The sequence below is a fragment of the Prionailurus viverrinus genome, chromosome D2 (assembly GCF_022837055.1).
Source record: "Prionailurus viverrinus isolate Anna chromosome D2, UM_Priviv_1.0, whole genome shotgun sequence".
Lineage (NCBI taxonomy): Eukaryota > Metazoa > Chordata > Mammalia > Carnivora > Felidae > Prionailurus > Prionailurus viverrinus.
In genome coordinates, this window is record NC_062571.1 from 30126931 (window position 1) to 30149620 (window position 22690).

Below are 22690 nucleotides of genomic sequence, written 5' to 3' on the forward strand. Positions count from 1 at the left end.
TTTGGCTGAGGTCACGATCTCACGGTTCATGAGATTGAGCCCCGCATCAGGCTCTGTGCTGACAGCTCAGAACCTGGAGCCTGCTTTGGATTCTGTGTCTTCCTCCCTCTCTGCTCCTCCCCCACTCGTGCTCTAGGTCTCTCAAAACATAAATAAACATTAAAAAAAAATTTACTGACAAACTTTTTAAAACTTTTCTCAAAATGTATCAGCAGTTTGGTTTTTCTGTTGCTCTATGTTCGTTCTAATGCTTAGAATTGTGAGAATTTCTTTTCTGGCCAATCTTCTAGGTAAGCGATTGTATGATGGGTCTATTTTGTATGTATCTCATTATTTTACTGATGATACTGAGCACTTCCCCCATGTTTAATATTTGGAGTTTCTCCTTTGCAAAGAAACTGTTCAGGTCTTTAGCCAGTTTTTCTTTTGCCCGTTTTCTTATTGGCCTGTACATGTTACTTAATATTCTACATACTAGTTTGGTGTCAATTATGTGTTGTCATTTTCTAATATTTTTACTGTATAGAGACTTTGATAAATATAAATTCTTACTGTCCTTGTAGTTGAATTTATGGTTTATGCTTTACTGTCTTAAGAAATCCTCCCCACCTCAAGGTCATGAAGAGTTACATAGCTTTTAAGAGTTACATAGCTTCATCTTTCATGTTTAGGCCTGTTGTTGCACCCAGAATTGATTTTAGTGAATGGTGTGAAACAGGATCAAATTTCACTTTTTCCTTATGTGTAGACAACTATTCCATTATCCTTTCACCACTGATCTTCCATGCCCCCTCTATTATTAGTGCACATGTAATTATACATCAGTTCCTAGGCCAGAGTCTTTTTCATTTTCAAAACCACTCTATGAGGATAGAATTAGCTCCATTTTGCAGATGAAACTAAACTCTAAAAGGTTAAATAGCTTGCCTCTCTATTCAGAGAACTAAGGGACAGAACCAGAATTTGAGCCAATATAAATTGGCTTGATTTTCATATATCAAGATACAGGAAGTTTTTAGTGTTCCGAGGAGTCTAAAACTCATTACAAGTCTAACCCCTTCTATCTTGCTATTAAATATTGAAATATGACTGACTTTGTTCATTTTTCTTCTCTCCAAGTGATGGGTAAAGAAGGAAGTATTTGTATTCTAAGTGCATTTGAGAAAGCATATAAAATTAAGTATTTATTTTATAGAACCATGAAAACAAAGGAAAAGAGCTTTATTTCCTAGGTTGCTTTTCCCCCAGGGACTTTATAGGTGACAAGTAGGAAAGATATTTAATTCAGCAATAGACCAGTTTTATTTAAAGCAAGCAAATAAATTCTCCCTTTGAGGTAGATATTCTTAAGCTCCAAAATATACATTTGCTGGGTATTCTAGTCCCCTTGTGTTGAAAAGAATTGGAATTTAGTGTCTATGTTTAAAAAAAATTTTTTAAATTTATTTTTGAGACAGAGACAGAGCATGAGCGGGGAAGGGACAGAGAGGGACAGGGACAGGGAGACACAGAAGGGACAGGGAGACACAGAATCGGAAGCAGGCTCCAGGCTCCGACCTGTCAGCACAGAGCCCGACATGGGGCTTGAACTCACAGACTACAAGATCATGACCTGAGCTGAAGTCGGACGCTCAACCGACTGAGCCACCCAGGCGCCCCCTAGTGTCTATGTTTAAACTAAATTAACAGGATTAAAGTAGAATATTAATCTATTCTAAACCCTTGATTTACTAAAGCTAACAATCTAGGTTTTTAAGCTTACTAATATCATCATATAACAAAAATACTATTTTTTAAAAGCTCATCACTGGGCACCTGGGTGGCTCAGTTGCTTGAGCATCCAACTTCGGCTCAGGCCATGATCTCATGGTTCGTGAGTTCGAGCCCCATGTTGGGCTCTGCATGGACAGCCCAGAGACTGCCCATCTCCCTCTCTCTCTGCCCCATTCCCGCTGATGCATGCACACACATTCTCTCTCAAAAATACATATTTTTTAAAAATAATAAAAATTAAAAAAATTAAAAAGCTCATCACATACTGAAGTATAGCAGTGAAATTAGATGACATCTAGAATTTGCTTTAAAACATCTCAGCAAAGGAGAAAAAGAATATTGAAAATATTGCAGCAAAATCTTCCATTACATATGTGTGATGGGTATATTACATATGGGTGATGAGTATATATATATACAGGAATTTACTGTTCTACTTTTGTGTCTTTTTTTTTTTTTTTTTTTTTTGAGAGAGAGAGAGAGAGCGAGCGAGCGAGCAGGGGAGAGGAGCAGAGGAAAAAAGGGAGAGAATCTTAAGCAGTCTCCATGCCCAGTGCAGAGCCCGACAGGGATTGATCCCACAACCCTGGGATCACGACCTAAACCGAAATCAAGAGCCAGATGCTCAACTGACCGAGCCACTCCAGCACCCCTTTTGTGTCTTTTTTATATGTGATATACCCTAATATTTTCCACTCTTTTCCTTTAAAAGCAAAGCTGGTTGTAACCTATTAAAATTGCTTTCATGTGCCAGTATTGGGAATCATGGTTTGTAATCCATGGTCTCTAATACTTCCTTGTATGTTTCTTTTAACTATACTAAACTATTTTTGCTGTTGCCTATACATTTCTTTTCCTTTTCCCATTTGTTGTACCCTCTATCTAGATTTGTCTACAATTTATGCAATTCTACCCAGTCTTTACCAGACTTTAATAAGATACCTTCTCCAAAAAGCCTTTTCTTTCCCTGCCAAAAGAATGGTTTCCATTTTTGTGCTACAAAAGTATTTATATACAGCTTTACAGCATTATCAACATTTCACTTGTTACTACCTGAAAAAATGCTGGGCAACCCTGAACTTAATTAGTAATCAGGATTAATAATTGATATACTAAGGTCTAACAGTAGAAAACAATTTATTTAATAAAAAACTTCAAGTAATTTTTAAGGAACATGTGAGGTGAGGTAGAAGCAACAATTTTAACACATTTAACATTCATTAAAAAAAAAATACAACCTTGAGAGAGATATCCTCCCACAGAAGATGGATACAGTAAAATTAAAATTGATCACCATTTACTTAACTTAAGCATTTTGAGGCAATTATTTTACAAAAATATCTTTATTCCCAAGAAAAAGAGAGAGAGAGAGAGAGAAAACTGAGTAGTGTTTCAAAACAAAGGGTCATATGAACAATAGGTGAAAATAAACTTTTTATCATCAATTCAGCAAACAAAACTTCTCAAAATAATTATTTTCTTTTATATCAAAATCTACTGAAAATAACAAGTGGGAGATTAAGGGGCAATCAGGAATTAGGGAGAAATAATAAATTTATAATTAATAGTTTAAAAGACTAGATTTAAAGTAAAAATATACCTTATACCAAAAAAGCAATAGTCAAGGGAAAAATCCTGAAAAATGGTCTTTGGATCAGAGATCTCAAAACACAGAAAAGAATCACACCTGTGTCCTCATCATCATAAGGCTGTGCTTAGGTAATAAAAACAAATAATTTTCTTTCCCTAATCTCTTAAAGAATGAGCAAAATATGATAACCTATAAAATCAAATTAGTATTGAAATTTTAGTCTTAAAGTTTCTCAGATCCTAGAGTTAACCCATCAATAAAGCTGATAAAAATTTGTCAAACTCTTTCTAGGTCACACAAAAACATACTTATAGTACGTATAAACATACTTTTCAGTTTTGGGTACACTTATACTGAAACAATACTGTGTTAAATTCTGCATAGTGATAGAACTTTATGTTTAAAAGATTATACCAAAAAAAAATAAATAAATAAACAAAAAACTGGAACTCTGAGCAGAGTACATTTTACATTATTTCATATCCTTGGGATAAAAGTGATCTTCATAGTCTAACCAGACACTTTTCACAGATATCCAAATTATAAATAACAGGTAATATTTAGAGAAGATCACTATGCCAGTGAAAGAAAATCAAGGAAAACAGTGCTTTATCTTCTTTGAAAACCACCTAATACATGACAAAGACTTTCATGTTCCTCTGATGGAAGATCCATGATGTAAAATAAATTAAGGAAGATATACTTAACACAAAATGGAATTGCAGGAAGACATTTATGACATTATTCAACATTTTGTAATTTGGTTTAAAGAAGTGCTAAATGGATAATAATGTACCTAAGCAATAAGGTTTATATATCATAGCCTAAGACCTTCATATAATTTTTTAAAAGATGATTTATCTTAATAACCCATAATATGACTAGGAATAATTCTCCATTTTTTAATTCTTTGAATTTAATTTTTCCACACGAGAGCACGAGCAGGGGAGGGGCAAAAAGAGGGGACTGACTCAGAATTCAGTCTCACAGATTGGATCTCATAATCGTGAGATCATGAACTAAGTCAAAATCAAGAGTCCAGATGCTTAACTGACTGAGCCATGCAGGCACCCCTTTTTGTTTATATTAATGTTCTGTTCCAGATTAAAGAAAAATAATTATAAATTATTGTGAGAGGATCCAGAAGGGGTAAGAAACATGCATTCTGCTCCTAGGGCAGCAGATCAAGTCCCTTTTCTTCCCTTTCTCCCTTCACAAATCATCCTTCTCCATCACCTTCATTATTTCAGTTTTTGCTTAAAATTACTTCCTGTGACAGGGCACCTGGGTGGCTCAGTTAAGTGTCCAAACCTGATCTGAACTCAGGTCTTGATCTCAGGGTTGTGAGTTCAAGCCCCATGTTGGAGTCCACACTGGGCATGGAGCCTACTTAAAAAAATAATGATAAAGTAAAATAAAATAGGGGTGCCTGGGTGGTTCAGTCAGTTAAGCCTCTGATTCATGGTTTCAGCTCAGGTTACAATCTCACAGTTTGTGAGTTTGAACATCACGTTGGGCTCTGTTGGGCTCTGTGTGCATGGACAGTGCAGACCCTGCTTGGGATTCTTTCTCTCTGTCTCTGCACCCTCCCTGCTCCCTCTCTCTGTCTCTCTCTCAAAATAAATAAACTAAACTAAAATAAAATAAAATAAATAAAAATAAAATTAAAATAAAATAAAAATAAAATAAAAATAAAATAAAATAAAATAATAAAGTAAAATAAAATAACTTCCTGACAATTGTTTTCTCTCTTTCCTTTGTAAAATCAGGTCTTTGAAATATGCCCACAGAAAACACAGGACACTAAGTTTTAATTATACAAGTACATAAAATACTCACAAAGCACAAATGTGACCATATACAAAACAAAAAGGATATTAATTTTTCTGAGTTTAGATGATTAAGTAACTTCCCCAAAGGAGGATAGCGGTTTAGTGAGGGTACACATCCCAGAAGAATTAGTTTATGTTTGGCTCTGGTTATAGCAACATTAAGACGTCGCCAATCTCTCAGGAGTTCACCAAGCTGAAAGAAATAATTTTCAATTTATTTGAGTTTTCTTATATATTTAAGTTTGTTATAGCAAAGAACAGTTTGTTGTGAACTATTTTCCTACTTTAAGCATATAGTGCAGAAAAGATTCACCAACACATTTAAAATTCTATAGGCAGTTGGAAAAACTTGTTCACAACACCAACTTACAAATATTTTATCTTGGGTGCAATATCCTAGCTATAATTTAAGGAACTGAAGCTATATCCACTCATTATAACATTGCTGGTTACAGCAATAAAAACTTGTAATAGCAGAAGACTCAGAGGAATGATTAAACTGACTGGGTAGCTTCGTCGGTTAAGGATCCAACTTCAGCTCAGGTCATGATCTTGTGGTTCGTAAGTTCAAGCCCTGCATCTGGCTGTCTGCTTTTTCCACAGTGGCTACACCAGTTTGCATTCCTACCAACAGTGCATGAGGGTTCCTTTTTCCCCACATTCTCACCAACACCTGTTTTTCCTTGTGTTTTTTATTTTAGCCATTCTGACAGGTGTGAGGTGATACCTCATTGTGATTTTGATTTTGATTTCCTTGATAATTAATGTTCTTTTCATGTGTCTATTGGCCATCTGCATGTCTTTGGAGAAATGTCTATTCCTGTTTTCTGCCCATTTTTTAGTTGGATTGGTTTTTTTGGTGTTGAGTTGTATACAATTTGGGGTTTTTTTTTGGTAACCTATAATTCCTTTATGCAAACAGGTATGAATCAGTATTCATATTTCCTTTTTTTTACACAGAAGGTAATGTATATACTCTAACGGACTTTCCTTTGTTCACTTAAAAAATAGCTTACAGATCTTTCCATGTCGATACACAGAAAGAGACTTCATTCTGTTCTTACAATTGCATAGTTTCTTATGGTATATAAGTGTCATGGTTTGTGTGTATGTGTATATCTATCAAAATATCTATCTATATAGATATATGTATATGTTTTCATGTATATGTGTTTTTAGTGTTTATTTTTGAGAGAGGGAGAGAGAGAGAGCATGAGTAGGGGAGGGGCAGAGAGAGGGGGCAGACAGAGGATCCGAATCAGTCTCTGTGCTCACCAGAATGGAGGTTCCTCAAAAAATTAAAAATAGAATTACCATATGATCCAGTAATTTCACTACTTACTAGGTATTTAACCAAAGAATACAAAAACACTAATTTGTATGTACCCTAATGATTATTAAGCATTATTTACAACAGCCAAATTATGGAAACAGCCCAAGTACCCACTGATAGATCAATGGATTGGTATGTATACATATGGAATACTTGTGAGCCATAAAAAAGAAAGAAATCTTGCCATTTGCAACAGCATGGATGGATCTACAGGGTCTAATCCAAGTGAAATAAGTCACAGAAAGACAAATACTATATTATTTCACTCATATGTGGAATTTAAGAAACAAAACAAACATACAAAGAAAAAAGACAAAAAACCAGACTGTTAACTCTTAAAATTAACAAACTGGTGGTTACCAGAGGGGAGGTGGGTAGAGGGATATATGAAATAGGTAAAGGGAAGTAGGAGTACATGATCACCATGGGCACTGAGTAATGTATAGCATTGTTGAATCACTGTATCACAAACGTGAAACTAATATAACACTGTATGTTAACTATACTGAAATTAAAATTAAAAAATAAAAAACAGGGGCACTTGGGTGGCTCGGTTGGTTGAGCATCTGACTTCAGCTTGGGTCCATGATCTCATGGTTCATGGGTCCAAGCTCCATTTCAGGCTCTGCGCTCACAGTGTGGAGCTTGTTTGGGATTCTCTCTCTCTGCCCTTCCCCAACCACCACACATGTGCATGCATGCTCTCTATCTCTCTCTCAAAATAAATAAACAAACATTAAAAAAAAATTATGATTATCTGTAAAGGTGAGAACTGAGTGGAAGAGGAACTGGTAGAAAGGAGACTTTTTACTACATATATTTTTAGAACCTTATGAAGGTATCTCATATAATCTAGAAACAGGAATCAAAAGAGGTAAAAATGCAAAAAACAAAACAAAACAAACAAACAAACCCTGGAATTATATATAAAATTAAGAGTATATCGAAGGAAGCCTCTATGTTTAAAATGCCCCAAACACAACAGCCAAAAGATGGAAGCAACCCAAATATTCACTGATGGATGAGCAGACAAACAAAAGGTGCCCTTTCCATGCAATGCAATATTACTCAGCCTTAAAAAGGGACAAACTTCTGACATACTACACAGTGGATGAACCTCGAAAATACCACGCCGAATGAAACAAGCCAAGTACAAAAGGACAAATACTGTACAAGTCCACTTAAATGAGGTGACTATGGCAGTCAAATTCAGAGACATAAAGCAGAATGATGGTTACCAGAGACTGGAGGGACAAAGAATTGGAAGGTTGTTATTCATGGGTATAGAGTTTCAATTTCTCAAAATGAAAAAGTTCTGGAGATCTGTTGCAAAACACTATGAATAAACTTAACACCACTGAACTGTATATTGAAAAATGGTGATGATTTAAAATTTTACATTACATTTTTACCACAACCTAAAAAAAAGAAAAGAAAAAAATGTCCCAAGCAAATCAGAAGAAAATACAATGAACTCACAGGTCCATCTTTATTACTTCTAACAAAAGTTACTAGAATGATACTTTTGTCTCTTCCTTGGTATTTGTCTACGGTGTTAACTTCAACCATTCCAATAGAAGAATGGGACAATAAATCATTGATGATCTTTAACTGCTGCCTGTATGGTGCAATAATACCAATATCAGAGGGTTTACATCCAGCCTAAACAGAAAAAAAACACAATGAAAATGAAAATCCTGATTTCTGTTAAAGCTTTACTAAACTTATTAAATGTGTGCCCAATTAATGTTTATAACAGATCCTCTTGTTGCAAGGAGTAAATACAATTGCTAAATTTGCTCTAAATCTATATCTGTATTTCCCGAGATTAAATAATTTCCTCAGGGCACCTGGGTGGTTCAGTCGGTTAAAGGATCCAACTTCGGCTCAGGTAATGATCTCACAGTTCATGTGAGTTTGAGCCCCACATTGGGTTCTGTGCTGACAGCTCCGAGCCTGGAGGCTGCTTCAGATTCTGTCTCCCTCTTTCCCTGCCTCACCCCTGCTTGTGCTCTGTGTCTCTTAATGAATAAACATTAAACAAAATTTTTAAGTAATTTCCTCAAACATGGCTCCCTTGATTTTTATTGATTCATGGCAGTATAATGGTTTGCATGCCACTACAACAGTGCTGGCATTTAAAAAAAAAGTACAAAAAATACATTACACCCTGCTATCCCTTACATTGAAGTTTCCAATCCCCAACCATACTGATCATACTGACTACAACCCTACATGACACAATCAGAATTATCTGATGTTACAAAAAATTAACCTAAATGGAAACCCAAATTACCATTATAAAAAATTATATCCTAGATAGTTTTCTCAAAACAGAACAAAAGCAATCAGGCTGCATCTTAATGAACAAGGATTAACGTTAATTCTTACGTTCCTTGCATTCTAACATTATACTGCATTTCACTTTAATATTAATTAGCCCTCAAAATTAAAATTTAAATTACCTTAATAAACATTGAGGTCAGGAAAACTATTAGTTTGGCTTCTGTTATATTGCTCACACCACCCTTTTCAACTTGTTCTGCTGCTGGAACCTAAAAAGAAAAATAGGTTAAGAGTACTGTCAGTACACAGGTAGCCATAGAGACTAAACAACCAGTTGTGGAGACCAGTGAAAAATATTGTCATTTTAAAAACTGAAGGTAAAAGATGGGGTGCTCGGGTAGCTCAGTTGGTTAAGCACCCAACTCTTGATTTCAGCTCAGGTCATGATGCCAGGGGTCCTGGGATTGAGACTCGTGCTCAGCATGGAGCCTGTTTGGGATTCTCTCTCCTTCTGCCCCTCTCCCCTACTCACTCTAGCTCTCTAAAAAAAATTAAAAATAAAAGTTGAAGGTAAAAGAATAAAAATGAATGACATTAGCCACTTTCAGAAAGTCACCCAGAGGCACCCCATCTTAAACATCCTACAGTTCAGATTAAAATCTCTGTGAAAGCTGACCACACATTGGGCTTCACATAACTTCCTTTGTTATCTCCCAGTTTATAAGCATCAGAAGCTAGAAAAGATAAGTAACTTGCCCAAGACTTCACAATAAATCATAGCACTAGGATTCAAACCTAGATCTGACCCTAATATCTGTTCTCTTTCCATATTCTTGTTGCCTTTTATTTTTTACTTTTATAATTTACTTATTTTTAAATTTACATCCAAATTAGTTAGCATATAGTGCAACAATGATTTCAGGAGTAGATTTCTTAGTGCCCTTACCCATTTAGCCTATCCCTCCTCCCACAACCCCTCCAACAACCCTGTTTCTTCTCTATATTTAAGACTCTCTTATGTTTTGTCCCCCTCCCTGTTTTTATATTCTTTTTGCTTCCCTTCCCTTATGTTCATCTGTTTTGTATCTTACAGTCCTCATATGGGTGAAGTCATATATTTGCCTTTCTCCAACTGACTAATTTCGCTTTGCATAATACCCTCTAGTTCCATTCACGTAGTGGCAAATGGCAAGAGTTCATTCTTTCTGATTGCTGAGTAACACTCCATTGTATATAGATATACATCACATCTTCTTTATCCATTCATGAGATGACGGACATTTGGGCTTTTTCCATACTTTGGCTATTGTTGATAGTGCTGCTATAAACACTGGGGTGTGCATGCCCCTTTGAAACAGCGTACCTGCATCTCTTGGATAAATACCTAGTAGTGCAATTGCTGGGTTGTAGGGTAGTTCTATTTCTAATTTTTTGAGAAACCTCCATACTGTTTTCCAGAGTGGCGGCACCAGCTTGCATTCCCACCAGCAATGCAAAAGAGATCCTCTTTCCTCACATCCTCGCCAACGTCTGTTGTTGCCTGAGTTGTTAATGTTAGGCATCCTGACAGGGGTGAGGTGATATCTCACTGTGGTTTTGATTTGTATTTTCCTGATGATGAGTGATGTGGAGCATTTTCTCATGTGTCAGCTGGCCATCTGGATGTCTTCTTTGGAGAAGTGTCTATTCATGTATTTTGCCCATTTCTTCACTGGATTATTTGTTTTTTGGGGTGTTGAGTTTGGGAAGTTCTTTACAGATTTTGGATACTAACCCTTTATTGGATAATGTTATTTGTAAATATCTTCTCCCATTCCGTCGCTTGCCTTTTAGTTTTGCTGATGGTTTCCCTCGCTGTGTAGGAGCTTTTTATTTTGATGAGGTCCCAGTAGTTCATTTTTGCTTTTGTTTCCCTTGCCTCCGGAGACGTGCTGAGTAAGAAGTTGCTGCGGCCGAGGTCAAAGAGGTTTTTGCCTGAATTTTCCTCTAGGATTTTGATGGCTTCCTGTCTTACATTTAGGTCTTTCATCCTTTTTTGAGTTTATTTTTGTGTATGGTGTAACAAAGTGGTCCAGGTCCATTTTTCTGCATATCACTGTCTAGTTTTTCCAGTATCATTTGCTGGAGACCGTCTTTATTCCATTGGATATTCTTTCCTGCTTTGTCAAAGATTAGTTGGCCATACATTTATGGGTGCATGTCTGGGTTCTCTATTCTGTTCCATTGATCTGAGCGTCTATTTTTGTGCCATCTTGTTGCCTTTTATACAAATAATGAAGCCCATCGTTCCCTAGGTTCTACCATCCCCGGTAAAACTCTCCGAGGACTATTTTTTTCCTACATAATTCTTAAGTAATCTTGATGATGACGTTGATTATACATTATTATTATTATTATTATTATTATTATTATTATTATTAATTACAGTAGGCCCCATTGCCCAACATGGGGCTTGAACTTAGGACCCTGAGATCAAAAGTCACATGCTCAGGGCACCTGGGTGGCTTAGTCAGTTGATCATTCAACTTCAGCTCAGGTCATGATCTCATGGTTCCTCAGTTTGAGCCCCTCATGGGGCTCACTGCTGTCAGTACAGAGCCTACTTTGGATCCTCTGTCTCCTTCTCTCTGCCCCTCCCTGGCTTGTACTCTCTCTCTCAAAAGTAAATAAACCTTAAAAAAAAAAAAAAGAGTTACATGCTGTGCTGACTAAGTCAGCCAGGCAACCAAATCTTGATTATTTTTTACTTATTTTTTTGCATTTTTTTAAAAGTTTATTTGAGAGAGAGAGAGAGAGAGAGAGAGAGAGAGAGAGAGAGAAGAAAGCATGCATACACATGGGGGGAGGGGCAGAGAGAGAGGGAAGAGAGAGAATTCTGCACTGACAATGTACAGCCCGATGCTGGGCTCAAACCCACAAACCATGAGATCATGACATGAGGTGAAGTCGGATGCTTAATGGACTGAGAGACCCAAATGCCCCAATCTTGATTATTTTTAATACATTTTATTTGGATTCTTGATGCTAAGAAAGAAAAAAACTGAGTAGCAAAAACAAAAAATGATTGGTGAGGAAAATAATTGTAAATTATAACTAAAAAATTGGAATTGAGGTTTCTAAATGTAATCATTTGTGAAATCAGTTTACTGAAAAAATTTCCCAGAGCCCACTTGCCCCTATTTATTACTCCTTGAACCTGAAATGTTAAAGGCAATATCCAAGAGAATGAAAATTCCATCATGGTACACAGTGGGGTCCTATTTTTATTCTTATTTATTAAAAAAAAAATTTTTTTTAATGTTTATTTCTTTTTCAGAGAGAGAGAGAGAGAGACAGAGCACGAACAGGGGAGGAGCAGAGAGAGAGGGAGACACAGAATCTGAAACAGGCTCCAGGCTCTGAGCTGTCAGCACAGAGCCTGATGCGGGGCTCGAATTCACAAACCATGAGATGACCCGAGCCGAAGCCAGATGCTCAACTGACTGAGCCACCCAGGCGCCCCTCTTACTTACTTACTTATTTTTAAAGTAAACTCTATGACCAATGTGGGGCTCAAACTCATGACCCTGAGATCAAGGGTTGCATGCTCTACAGACTGAGACAGCCAGGCTCCCCTGCAAGAGGGGCCCTATTTTTAACAAAGCTGACTCCACTGATCATAATAACAAAATATATAATTATTTTATACTATATGCATACATAATATTGATAACTATTCTTATCTGAAGTCATATAAAGACTTCCAAATCAAGTGCTGGGAAGCACTATATAAAACACACTATTGAAATACAAGGTTAAAACTTTTTCTTAGTCCCTAGAAGTAAGAATCAAGTCATTTAAAGTCCTTGTGAAGATTTTCGTTTAATGACAAGTTTGTAAAGAGGTCTTTATGTGCATATGTGGAGGCAAGAGGTGGTATTTGGGAAATATCTGTACTGTCAAGCTCAATTTTGCTGTGAACCCAAAACTCCTCTAAAAAAAGAAAGTCTCCATTTGTAAACCCAGCCCTTTGATAACATCAATGCCAATTTCTTTTCTAAGAAATGTAATTATACACTTGAGTTCACTTTCTTTTCTTTTTTTTTTTGGTTAACTTTCTAGCTTTCCTACTTTAAAAGTCAATTTTGACATCTATTAATTCCCGGAATAAAGTGCCTTCCAAAGATACTGGGTCAATAGAAAGAAGATTCTTTTGTGTTGAAGTAAAAGAAATACACTAGTTTTAACTGGTAAGTTCTATTAAAGCATTCACTATTAAAAACTCAAGAATTTGGGGCGCCTGGGTGGCGCAGTTGGTTAAGCGTCCGACTTCAGCCAGGTCACGATCTCGCGGTCCGTGAGTTCGAGCCCCGCGTCAGGCTCTGGGCTAATGGCTCAGAGCCTGGAGCCTGTTTCCGATTCTGTGTCTCCCTCTCTCTCTGCCCCTCCCCCGTTCATGCTCTGTCTCTCTCTGTCCCAAAAATAAATAAACGCTGAAAAAAAAAATTACAAAAACAAACAAACAAACAAAAAAACTCAAGAATTTAAATAACAGGACTTGAGGTGCCTGGGTGGCTCTGTCAGGTAAGTGTCATACTTCAGCTCAGGTCATGATCTTACAGCTCATGGGTTTAAGCCCTGTATTGGGGTCTGTGCGGACAGCTCAGAGCCTGGAGCCTGCTTCCCATTCTGTGTCTCCCTCTCTCTCTGTCCCTCCCCCCACTGATTCTCTGTTTCTCTCAAAAATACATAAAACGTTAAAAACAGTTTTTTAATGTTATAAACAAACAAACAAACAATAGGACAAAAGGAGAAAAACCAAAGAAAATACTTAGGTTTTGTTGTTGTTGTTACCTTATCTGTATTAAGAAAACAAACAGGATTGTTTGGCTCAAATACTCCAATCATCCAAGGATTTTCAGAATAATCAGCATAAAATTCCAGTTCCAGCTTTACAGCTTTAAAGTTAGGTAGGTTTATCACTGCATTGGCCACTTTGTCCGATCCACACTCCAGCTTTCCTTCATATGTCAGTTTATTACTTAAGGACATAATTTTACTAAGGGAATTACAAAAATAATTTTAGTTCTGGTAGATGAAAACGAACATAAAAATCACTCATAGCTGACACTCTTAGAAATACCTGTTCATTCTGTACTGCACAGTTAATTGTACGACAGCATTCTTATTCTGTTCCAGCCTCTTGAATAAGCTTTCACTCATGCCAAGAGCTCTGTCAACAAATCAAATTCAGGCTTATCAGTATACTGAAATGGTTCCTTAGGAAGAATCTAATTTAAAATTAAAATGTCAATGTCTGCTTACCTTGCTTCATGGTTTAGCACCAAGGGAGGAAGCTGCTGATGATCCCCCACCAACACAAATCTTTGCGAAAAAAAAAGTGGCCCTAGGCAGACTGGTTGGCTAATTTGAGAGGCTTCATCCACAATACAAAAATCAAAAGTTTTACGAGAAAATATTGGATGGTTTATTCCCATACACGTTGTTGCCACTATACGCTAAAAACAAAGAAAATAGATCAGTTATCTAATATATATAAGAAACATAACTTGCTTTTCCCATTTTTTAAATTAAAGGCTCAAAAAGATTTTTGTCCCAAACAACAGAAATCCCGCAATATTATTTAATTCTGAAACATTTACAGTATGCAAGAAAAATTTAATTTTTTACTACAAATTGAAAAATCAAGTAAATTTTCTGGATACTATAACAGTGCTCAAATTGGGATATTTCCCAACAAAAATCTGAAACATTCAAGAGGCAGTAAGTTCATTTTTTTAAAGTTTTTATTTATTTAGTTAAGTAATCTCTACACCCAATGTGGGGGGCTCTAACTCACAACTCAGAGATCAAGAGTTGCATGCTCTTCCAACTGAGCCAGGCAGGCACCCTGATAATTTTTTTAAATGTGAACCAGGAGTTCACTTCTGGGAAGTGGAGTACTTTTCCTCCCTCCTCCCACAAAGCACACAACTAAAAATTCTAAAACATTATATATAAAACAAACATAAGGACTCTGAAAGGTGGAGTAAAGGTAGACCAGTTGGACACCTTGGGACCCAAGGAACAGCACAGAAGTTTGTTCCCTGGATTTTCTTTTGGCCTCACATATCCCAGCTTTGGAGCTGAAGAAGCTAGTGACCCAGGAGCACCAATGGGTGCAGACAAAAAAACCTCAAACAAAAGCCAAAGGAACAGGAAAGACAAAGCCTTGTATGCAGAAAACTTGTATACAGCCACTCTATCCTAGCCAAATACCACAGAAAACACTGTGATCTTACATAACCCCCACCGATGCCAGCAAAGGCACCCCAATATCCTACTGAGGTAGTAACAGAGAAGCCAAGCAGGGAGCCGGGACTTTCATCCCTGCTAGTTGATAATAAGCGCGCACCATAAAGTGTCAGTGGAGACCATGTGGGGAACCTAGACATCCACCCCATCCAGCAGGAATGAGGAGCCCCCACCCCATGTGTTAATAGAGGCTGAATGGTAACCTGCATTTCAACTCTCACCTGGCAGCAATGAGGTGGCATACACTCCTGCCCTATCAGAGTAATGTCAGAGGAAAGTCAGCTTAAACAAAAGTTTTAAATAATATAATATAAAAGTGTTCTGGTTTCATCAAAACTAGGAAATCTAGGAAAATCTCAAACTGAATGAAAAAAAGACAGTTAATAGATGCCAACTCCAAGGATGAAACAGATGTTAGAATTGTATAACAAAGACTTTTTTAATTTTTTAATGTTTTTTTATTTTTATTTTTTATGTTTATTTATTTTTGAGAGTGAGAGAGACAGAGCACAGGCAGGGGAGGGGGAGAGAGAGAGGGAGACACAGAATCTGAAGCAGGCTCCAGGCTCTGAGCTATCAGCACGAAGCCCTACACAGGGCTCAAACCCGGAACCGTAAGATCATGACCTGCACCGAAACCTGACGCTTAACCAACTGAGTCACCCAGGTGCTCCAAAAGTTTATTTTTTTAAGTTTATTTTCAAAATTTTTAGTAATCTCTACACCCAATGTGGGGCTTGAAATCACGACCCCAACCAAGATCAAGAGTATATGACAAGGATTTTAAAGCAGCCATGATAAAAATGTTTCACTGAAAAGCTATGAACATACTTGAATCAAATAAAAAAATACAAAGTCTCAACAAAGAAATAGAAGATGAAAGCAAAAGCAAATGGAAATTTTAGAACTAAAAACACAATAACTGAAATTTTAAAATCATGGGGCGCCTGGGGCTCAGTCAGTTAAGCGTCTGACTTTTGATTTCAGCTCAGGTCACGATCTCATGGTTCTTGAGTTCAAGCCCAATATAGGGCTTCAAGCTGCCTATGTGGCGCCTGCTTGGAATTCTCTCTCTCTCTCTCTCTCTCTCTCTCCCCATCTCTCTCTGTCCCTTCCCTGCTCACTCGCTCTCTCTCTCAAAATAAATAAACTTTAAAAAAAATTTAAAAATCATGGAATAGACTCAATAGCAGGGGACAGGGGAAAAATACAGTGAACCAAGAGACAGAAAAACAGAAATTATACAGGCCAAATAACAGAAAGAAAACAGACTGAGGGAAAAAAAATGAATCTAGTGGAACTATCAAAAAATCCAACATTTGTGTCTTCACAGTCCTACAGGGAGAAAATAAAAAGGAAAGAGCTGAAAAAGCACTAGAAGAAATCATGGCTGAAAAAGCAATCCTGTCTGAAAATGTCCCAAGTCTGACAAGAGACATTAAATCTATATTAAATCTATAGGTTCAATAAGCTGCGAAAACTTCAAACGTGATAAATAGAAAAGAAAAAACACTACAATACACACCATTATTAAAATTCTAAAAACTAAAAGAAAAAAATCTGGAAAGGAGTCCAAGAAAATAACAACTTGCTATAGGGGAAAATATTCTAATTCAAATGTCAGCATATTTCTCATTAGAAATAACAGAATACTTAAAAAAAAAAAATCATGGAATCCTTAAAAAAGTGGTAGAATATTTTTCCAGTACTAAAAGAAAACAAATTATTTACCCAGAATCCTATAAGTAACAAAATAATCCTTCAGAGATGAAGACATTCTCACAAGGAAGGAAAACTAAGAGAATTTGTTGCCAATAGACCCACTACCCTAAAAGAATGAATAAAGGAAGATCTTTAAACAGAAAGGAAATAATAAAAGAATGCAAATTTGGAGGGAACATCAGGAGAGAAGAACATAGTAAACAAAAATATGGATAAATACAATAGGTTTTTCATTTCTTCCAAATTATGTTTCATGGTTGAAGCAAAAATTAGAACAGTCTGACACAGTCTATGTAGGAGGAATATTTAAGACAATCATAAACAGGAGAAGGTAAGGGACATAAATGGAAGTAAGGTTTCAAACTTCACTAGCACTAGTAAAATGACATAATCAATGGACTGACTATACATTATGTATATACAATGTAATGCTTAGATCAAGAGAGCATCCACTAAAAGCTATTCAAAGTGATACACACAAAAACACTATAGAGAAATCAAAATAGAATTCTAAAAAGTGTTCAAGTAACCCATAAGGCAGGAAAAACAAAACAGAATAAAAAAAGAGAGAGAAGCACCCAGCTGGCTCAGTCAGTAGAGTGTGTGACTCTTAATTTCTGGGCTATGAGTTCAAGCCCCATGTTGGGCAAAAGGATTACTTAAAAACAAAAACAGAAACAAAAACAAACCACTAAACATACAACTACCAAATGATCCAGAAATTGCACTCCTGGACATTTATCCAATAGACTTAGGTTCACACAAAACCCTGTACGTGATTGTCTCCAGCAGTTTTATTCATAATAGCCAAAAACTATCCAGATGTTTTCAGTGATTGAATGGTTAAACAAACTGTGGTACATCCATACAATGGAACAATACTCCCCAGTAAAAAAACCCAACTATTGACACATTCAATAATCTGAATCTCCAGGGCATTAGACTAAGTGAAAAACACCAACCCCAGAAGATTACATATTATACGATCTCATTTATATAACATTCTTGAAATGACAAAATTGTAGAAATGGAGAACAGACAAGTGGTTATTAGGGGTTAAGGAGGGGGTGGGGCAAAAAAGAAGTGGGTGTAGTTGTAAAAGTGCAACGCAAGTAATCCTTGTGGTAAAGGAGCTATTCTGAAGGAGCTATTCTGTATCCAGACAGTATCAATGTCAATATCCTAGTTCTTTACTAGTTTTGTAAAATGGTGCCATTGGGCAAAGGATATACATGATGTCTATTATTTCTTACTACTGCATGCAAATCTATAGTTATCTCAAATACTAAGTTTAATTTTTAAAAAGTCAATCAGATATACATCTTAGCCACTTCAAAAATTTTCAATAACTGCTATAGACATTTGACAAAGGACTTGAAGGAACAGCCTATTACATTTACTTTAAGAGATTTTTTTTCAGACAAAAATATCAGTTAATTCCAGAGGGGCACCTGGCTGGCTCAGTAAATAAAGCATGTGACTCTTGATCATGGGGGTTGACTTCGAGCCCCATCTTAGGGGTGGAGATTACTTAAAAATAAAATCTTTAAAAAAAAAACAAAAAACAAAAACACTTCCCATAAAAATATATACAAAACATTAAATAATAAAATAAAAGCTAGGTTCTATATCAAAGTCTGGAAATACCTATAACAAGTCTGTTCATGTACCATTGCTTTGAATTTGAACTTGCTAAAAAATCCCGATTATTAGTAATATAATAACATGTAATATAATAATGTGTTTGGTGTTCCTCTGGGTTTCTGGCACAGAGCTCCTAAAACCCTTGGAATTTCCTGAGTGCAAGGGGTGAGAGGAATATCTTTTGTTATTCATAATAAATCCCTTTCAACCACACCTCAGTTTATGCTAATGAGATGGGAGTTGGTTGCCAGAGGAACAAACCTAGAGATTAAAGAGTCAAAACTTTCAGCTCCACCCCCTCCCCTCTACCTCAGGGAAGGGGAGAGGGGTGGGGATTGAGCTAATCACCAACCACCAATGATTTAATCAGTCATGCCTACATGATGGAATCTTCATAAAAACCCTAAACAAAGGGGTTTGAAGAGCTTTTGGTTTGATGAACACCTGGTGTTGGGAAGGTGGTTCATCTGCAGAGGGCATAGAGCTCCATGCCCCTCTCCATATTCCTTACCCTATGCATCTCTTACATCTGGCTGTTCCTGAATTGTACCCTACATAATACATCCAGTAATATAGTAAGTAAAGCACTTACTTGAACTCTGTGAGCCATTCTAGCAAATTCTCAACCCAAGGAGGGGGTCATGGGAACCACAATTTATGCCTGGTTATGCAGATAACACAGAAGGCCCAGATTTACAACTGAGAACTGAAAGGGGTAGTACAATCTTATTGGGACTGAGCCCTAACTTGTGGAATCTGCACTAACTCCAGGTAGTTAGTGTCAGAAGTGTTTTTGAGTAGAGAGCAACAAGTTTTCCTTTATTAGGATATTTTAATCTAGAAGATGGGAGCCCTGAATAAGAAACCAGAAACCTCGTCTCAGTTCAAAAGCAAACAGTAAATTATAAATTAATAAATTGGTCAACGTGACTGAATTTCCCAGAATGCCATTACTCCACTCTAGCTGCAAAAATTACTGTTGGCATTATCATGCAATAATTGTACTTACATGACTATTGTAGAGTTCTTCTAGAAGAGCTAAGGATGTAATGGACTTGGATCGGCAAACTTCCTCCTCTGTGAATTTCTGGATGTCTAGATGTACCTTCTGAGTCTGACCCAAACGCAAAAATCCTATTTTAAACTTTGCTAACTTCAAAAGAATATTGTCAACAGCAGAGTGTGTATAGCTGGTCAACAGAACACTAAAACCACAGGCATAGAGAATTCTTACCTAATAGTGAATAAAAGAAAGGAAAATAGCATTATTTTTAACTCCAGATAATTTTTAACATGCTTATATTTTTCAAACAGAATCAGAAAACTTAATAGTTAGGAAGCATATCTTAAGAGCTGAGCCAAGGTAACTTTTTATTAAGTTAAAGTGTTTTATGACAAACAATCACATGGCATTATTGTTATTAAGGATATGTTAATAACATATTATTAGTGATAATAAAATTGAATACATATGAACTTTGAATAGTGCCTTGCACACAGTATTAATTGATAAATATTTGTTGCCATCATTTTGGTTATTCTAAGATTAGCACAGAAATTTACTGACATGGAGGGAGAATACCAGAAAAATCTATTTCAACTACTTCTATATAATTTATCATTTTTATTTACTTTATTGTTTAATGTTTATTATTAAATATTTATATTTATATATTTTTATATATATTCTATAAATAATTATACTTATATAAATATTAGATTTATAAATATTTTCTATTTACACATATATTTTAAAATTTTTAAATATTTTTAAATACTTAAAAATTTTTAAATATTTAAAAATGTATAAATATAACATTATATTTATAATATATAAACATATATATTATGTAATATTTAAATATATAAATATTTATATTTATATATATTAAATATTTATTATTTTTGAGAGACAGGAAAAAAGTGTGCACACATGCACGCACATGCAAGCAAGGGAGAGGCAGAGATAGGGAGACAGAGGATCTGAAGCAGTCTCTGTGCTGACAGCAGAGAGCCTGATGTGAAGCTTGAACTCACAAACCACAAGATCATGACCTGGGCCCAAGTCAGATGCTTAGCCGACTGAGCCACCAGGCATTTTTTAAAGGGAAGGAAAACATACAATGACATACATGCCACCAACAGAAAGAGATCTCAGACAATCCTAAATGCAGGAAACCTACAACATGATTACAATTTTTTGTGACTTAGTTTTTCTATTTCTCCTGTCATTCTAAAAGGTTAATTTGAAATGAAGACTTGATTTAAAATTCAGCCCTTTTGATAGCAGACATCACACTGTCTGAACTTAGAAGCTGATTTAAATACTTAGTTTCTAAGCAAAAGAATAATAACCTTACGAGAGTACATATGGTAGTTGTTTTTCCTGTTCCAGGCATGCCCACGATGAGTGTGTAGTCTTTTGAAAGAAGTACCTTTTTCATTGCTTGCCTCTGAGGTTTATTCAAACCTGCATTTAAATTTTAAAATAATGGGAAAAAGAATGTTGGATTTCAGTGAGCAAATTAACTAGAAGAAAAGTAGCCTTGGGGTGACTGGGTGGCTCAGTCCATTAAGCCCCGTCTACGGCTTAGGTCATAATCTCACAGTTTATGAGTTCAAGCCCCACATCGGGCTCTGTGCTGACAGTGCAGCCTGGAGCCTGCTTCAGATTCTGTGTCTCCCTCTCTCTGCCTCTGCCCTGCTCGCTCTCTCTCTCTCTCTCTCTCTCTCTCTCTCAAAAGAGAAAGCAGCCTCTATTCAAGTCTGTTCTTCAATACATCTGTTTGTCTCTTTCTTCTTTTTCTTTCTTTCTTTCTTTCTTTCTTTCTTTCTTTCTTTCTTTCTTTCTTTTCTTTCTTTCTCTCTTTCTTTTCTTTCTTTCTTCCCTCCCTCCTTCCTTCCTTCCTTTCTTCCTTCCTTTTTTAAATGTTTATGCATTTTTGAGAGAGAGATATAAAGCACAAAGAGAGGAAGGGCAGAGAGAAAGGGAGACACAGAATCTGAAGCAGGCTCCAGGCTCTAAGCTGTCAGCACAGAGCCCTATGAGGGGCCTTAACTCAGGAACTGTGAGATCATGACCTGAGCTGAAGGTAGATGCTTAACCGACTGAGCCACCTAGGCGCCCCCAATAGGTCTTTTCAAAATAAGAAAATGTGACAGTGATGTTAAAGTGTATATGTAAACTGTTTCCTAAGAGAATCTGTCCAAAAATTATAACTGCAAGTTAAATAAATAACACGATAGACTATGACATACATTACATTATAAATACAACCAAGAACAATGGTAGAAGACATGCTCATTATCACATACCTTTCAGAATGCAGGCAACTGTATCCTTTGCATCATGTGGAAGAACAGAACTGAGGTAGGATATAAACTGAGGTTCACGAAAGTCAATGATCAAATCTCGAAGTTTCTGACTGACAAGGAAAAAAAATGCTTTTAGTAATATTCCTTAGGAAAGTGGGGTAAATTTCAGATTTATTCATTGTTACAAACCTGACACGAGTATTTTCCATCAATTTAGAAAGATTTCCTAATGGGGTATCTATATCACAATTCTTTTCTTCCTGGTCCAATCTGAACAAAGTTGATTCTGGGAGTACTGACAAGTTCCTACAACAGCAAAACACATGTACATAAATGTTTTTCATTTAACACGGTCAGTCTATGTAAGAAATACACTGCTGTTTGCTAAGAGTAAATGGGCCAGAATAGCTATTAAAAATGGCTACTAGGCCCTAAAATTCATACTTGCCAATCAAAGACAATAGAAGAAGGGTGGACTGGCAGGAAAAGAGAGAAAAGTAGGGTACAAGACACTAAGGTCAAAGCAGTTAATCAGGAACCTACATCTGCTGACAATTCACTAGGCCTTGGTTTACAGTCTAGCCTGGGCTCACCACCCCCAGAAGGATCCTGAACACATGGCCTCTCTCTCTTCTAGCCTGGAGCACAGGTCTCTTTCCTGATGCCTTCTCCCACTCTTCCTCCAGCTCCTCAAACCCTAGGGTTCCTTCCATGGTCCTGTATACTGCTCTTCCTTGGAATTTCCCTTTGGTTCCAAGCCCTTATGTGGCTCTGACCTCATATTCCTCTTCCAACTGGTTGCTCACCCAAGCTTCAGGTTTGGATATCCATCAGGCAGCAGTATCTTTCCACATGGCCAAACCAAGGCTATTAAACTGAATATATTCAAAACTGAACAAA

General features: G+C 36.5%; 1 protein-coding gene across 2 annotated transcripts in view; it reads right to left on the reverse strand.

Annotated features, from left to right (window-relative positions):
* Positions 1-2930: 2930 nt before the first annotated feature.
* Positions 2931-22690, reverse strand: part of DNA2 (DNA replication helicase/nuclease 2) — a 51865-nt gene continuing 32105 nt past the window's right edge. The window contains exons 11-21 of one of the 2 annotated variants that reach the window (XM_047826295.1): positions 21980-22096; positions 21791-21900; positions 20836-20945; positions 19485-19709; positions 14120-14313; positions 13938-14027; positions 13649-13853; positions 8995-9084; positions 8009-8191; positions 5243-5389; positions 2931-4042 (exon numbers count right to left, since the gene is read on the reverse strand). In XM_047826295.1, coding sequence (XP_047682251.1) covers positions 3974-4042; positions 5243-5389; positions 8009-8191; positions 8995-9084; positions 13649-13853; positions 13938-14027; positions 14120-14313; positions 19485-19709; positions 20836-20945; positions 21791-21900; positions 21980-22096 — 1540 coding nt within the window. In that variant the 3' untranslated portion in view covers positions 2931-3973. Of the gene's footprint in view, positions 4043-5101; positions 5390-8008; positions 8192-8994; positions 9085-13648; positions 13854-13937; positions 14028-14119; positions 14314-19484; positions 19710-20835; positions 20946-21790; positions 21901-21979; positions 22097-22690 lie in introns of those variants that run through there. The other variant, XM_047826294.1, reaches the window with a different exon arrangement.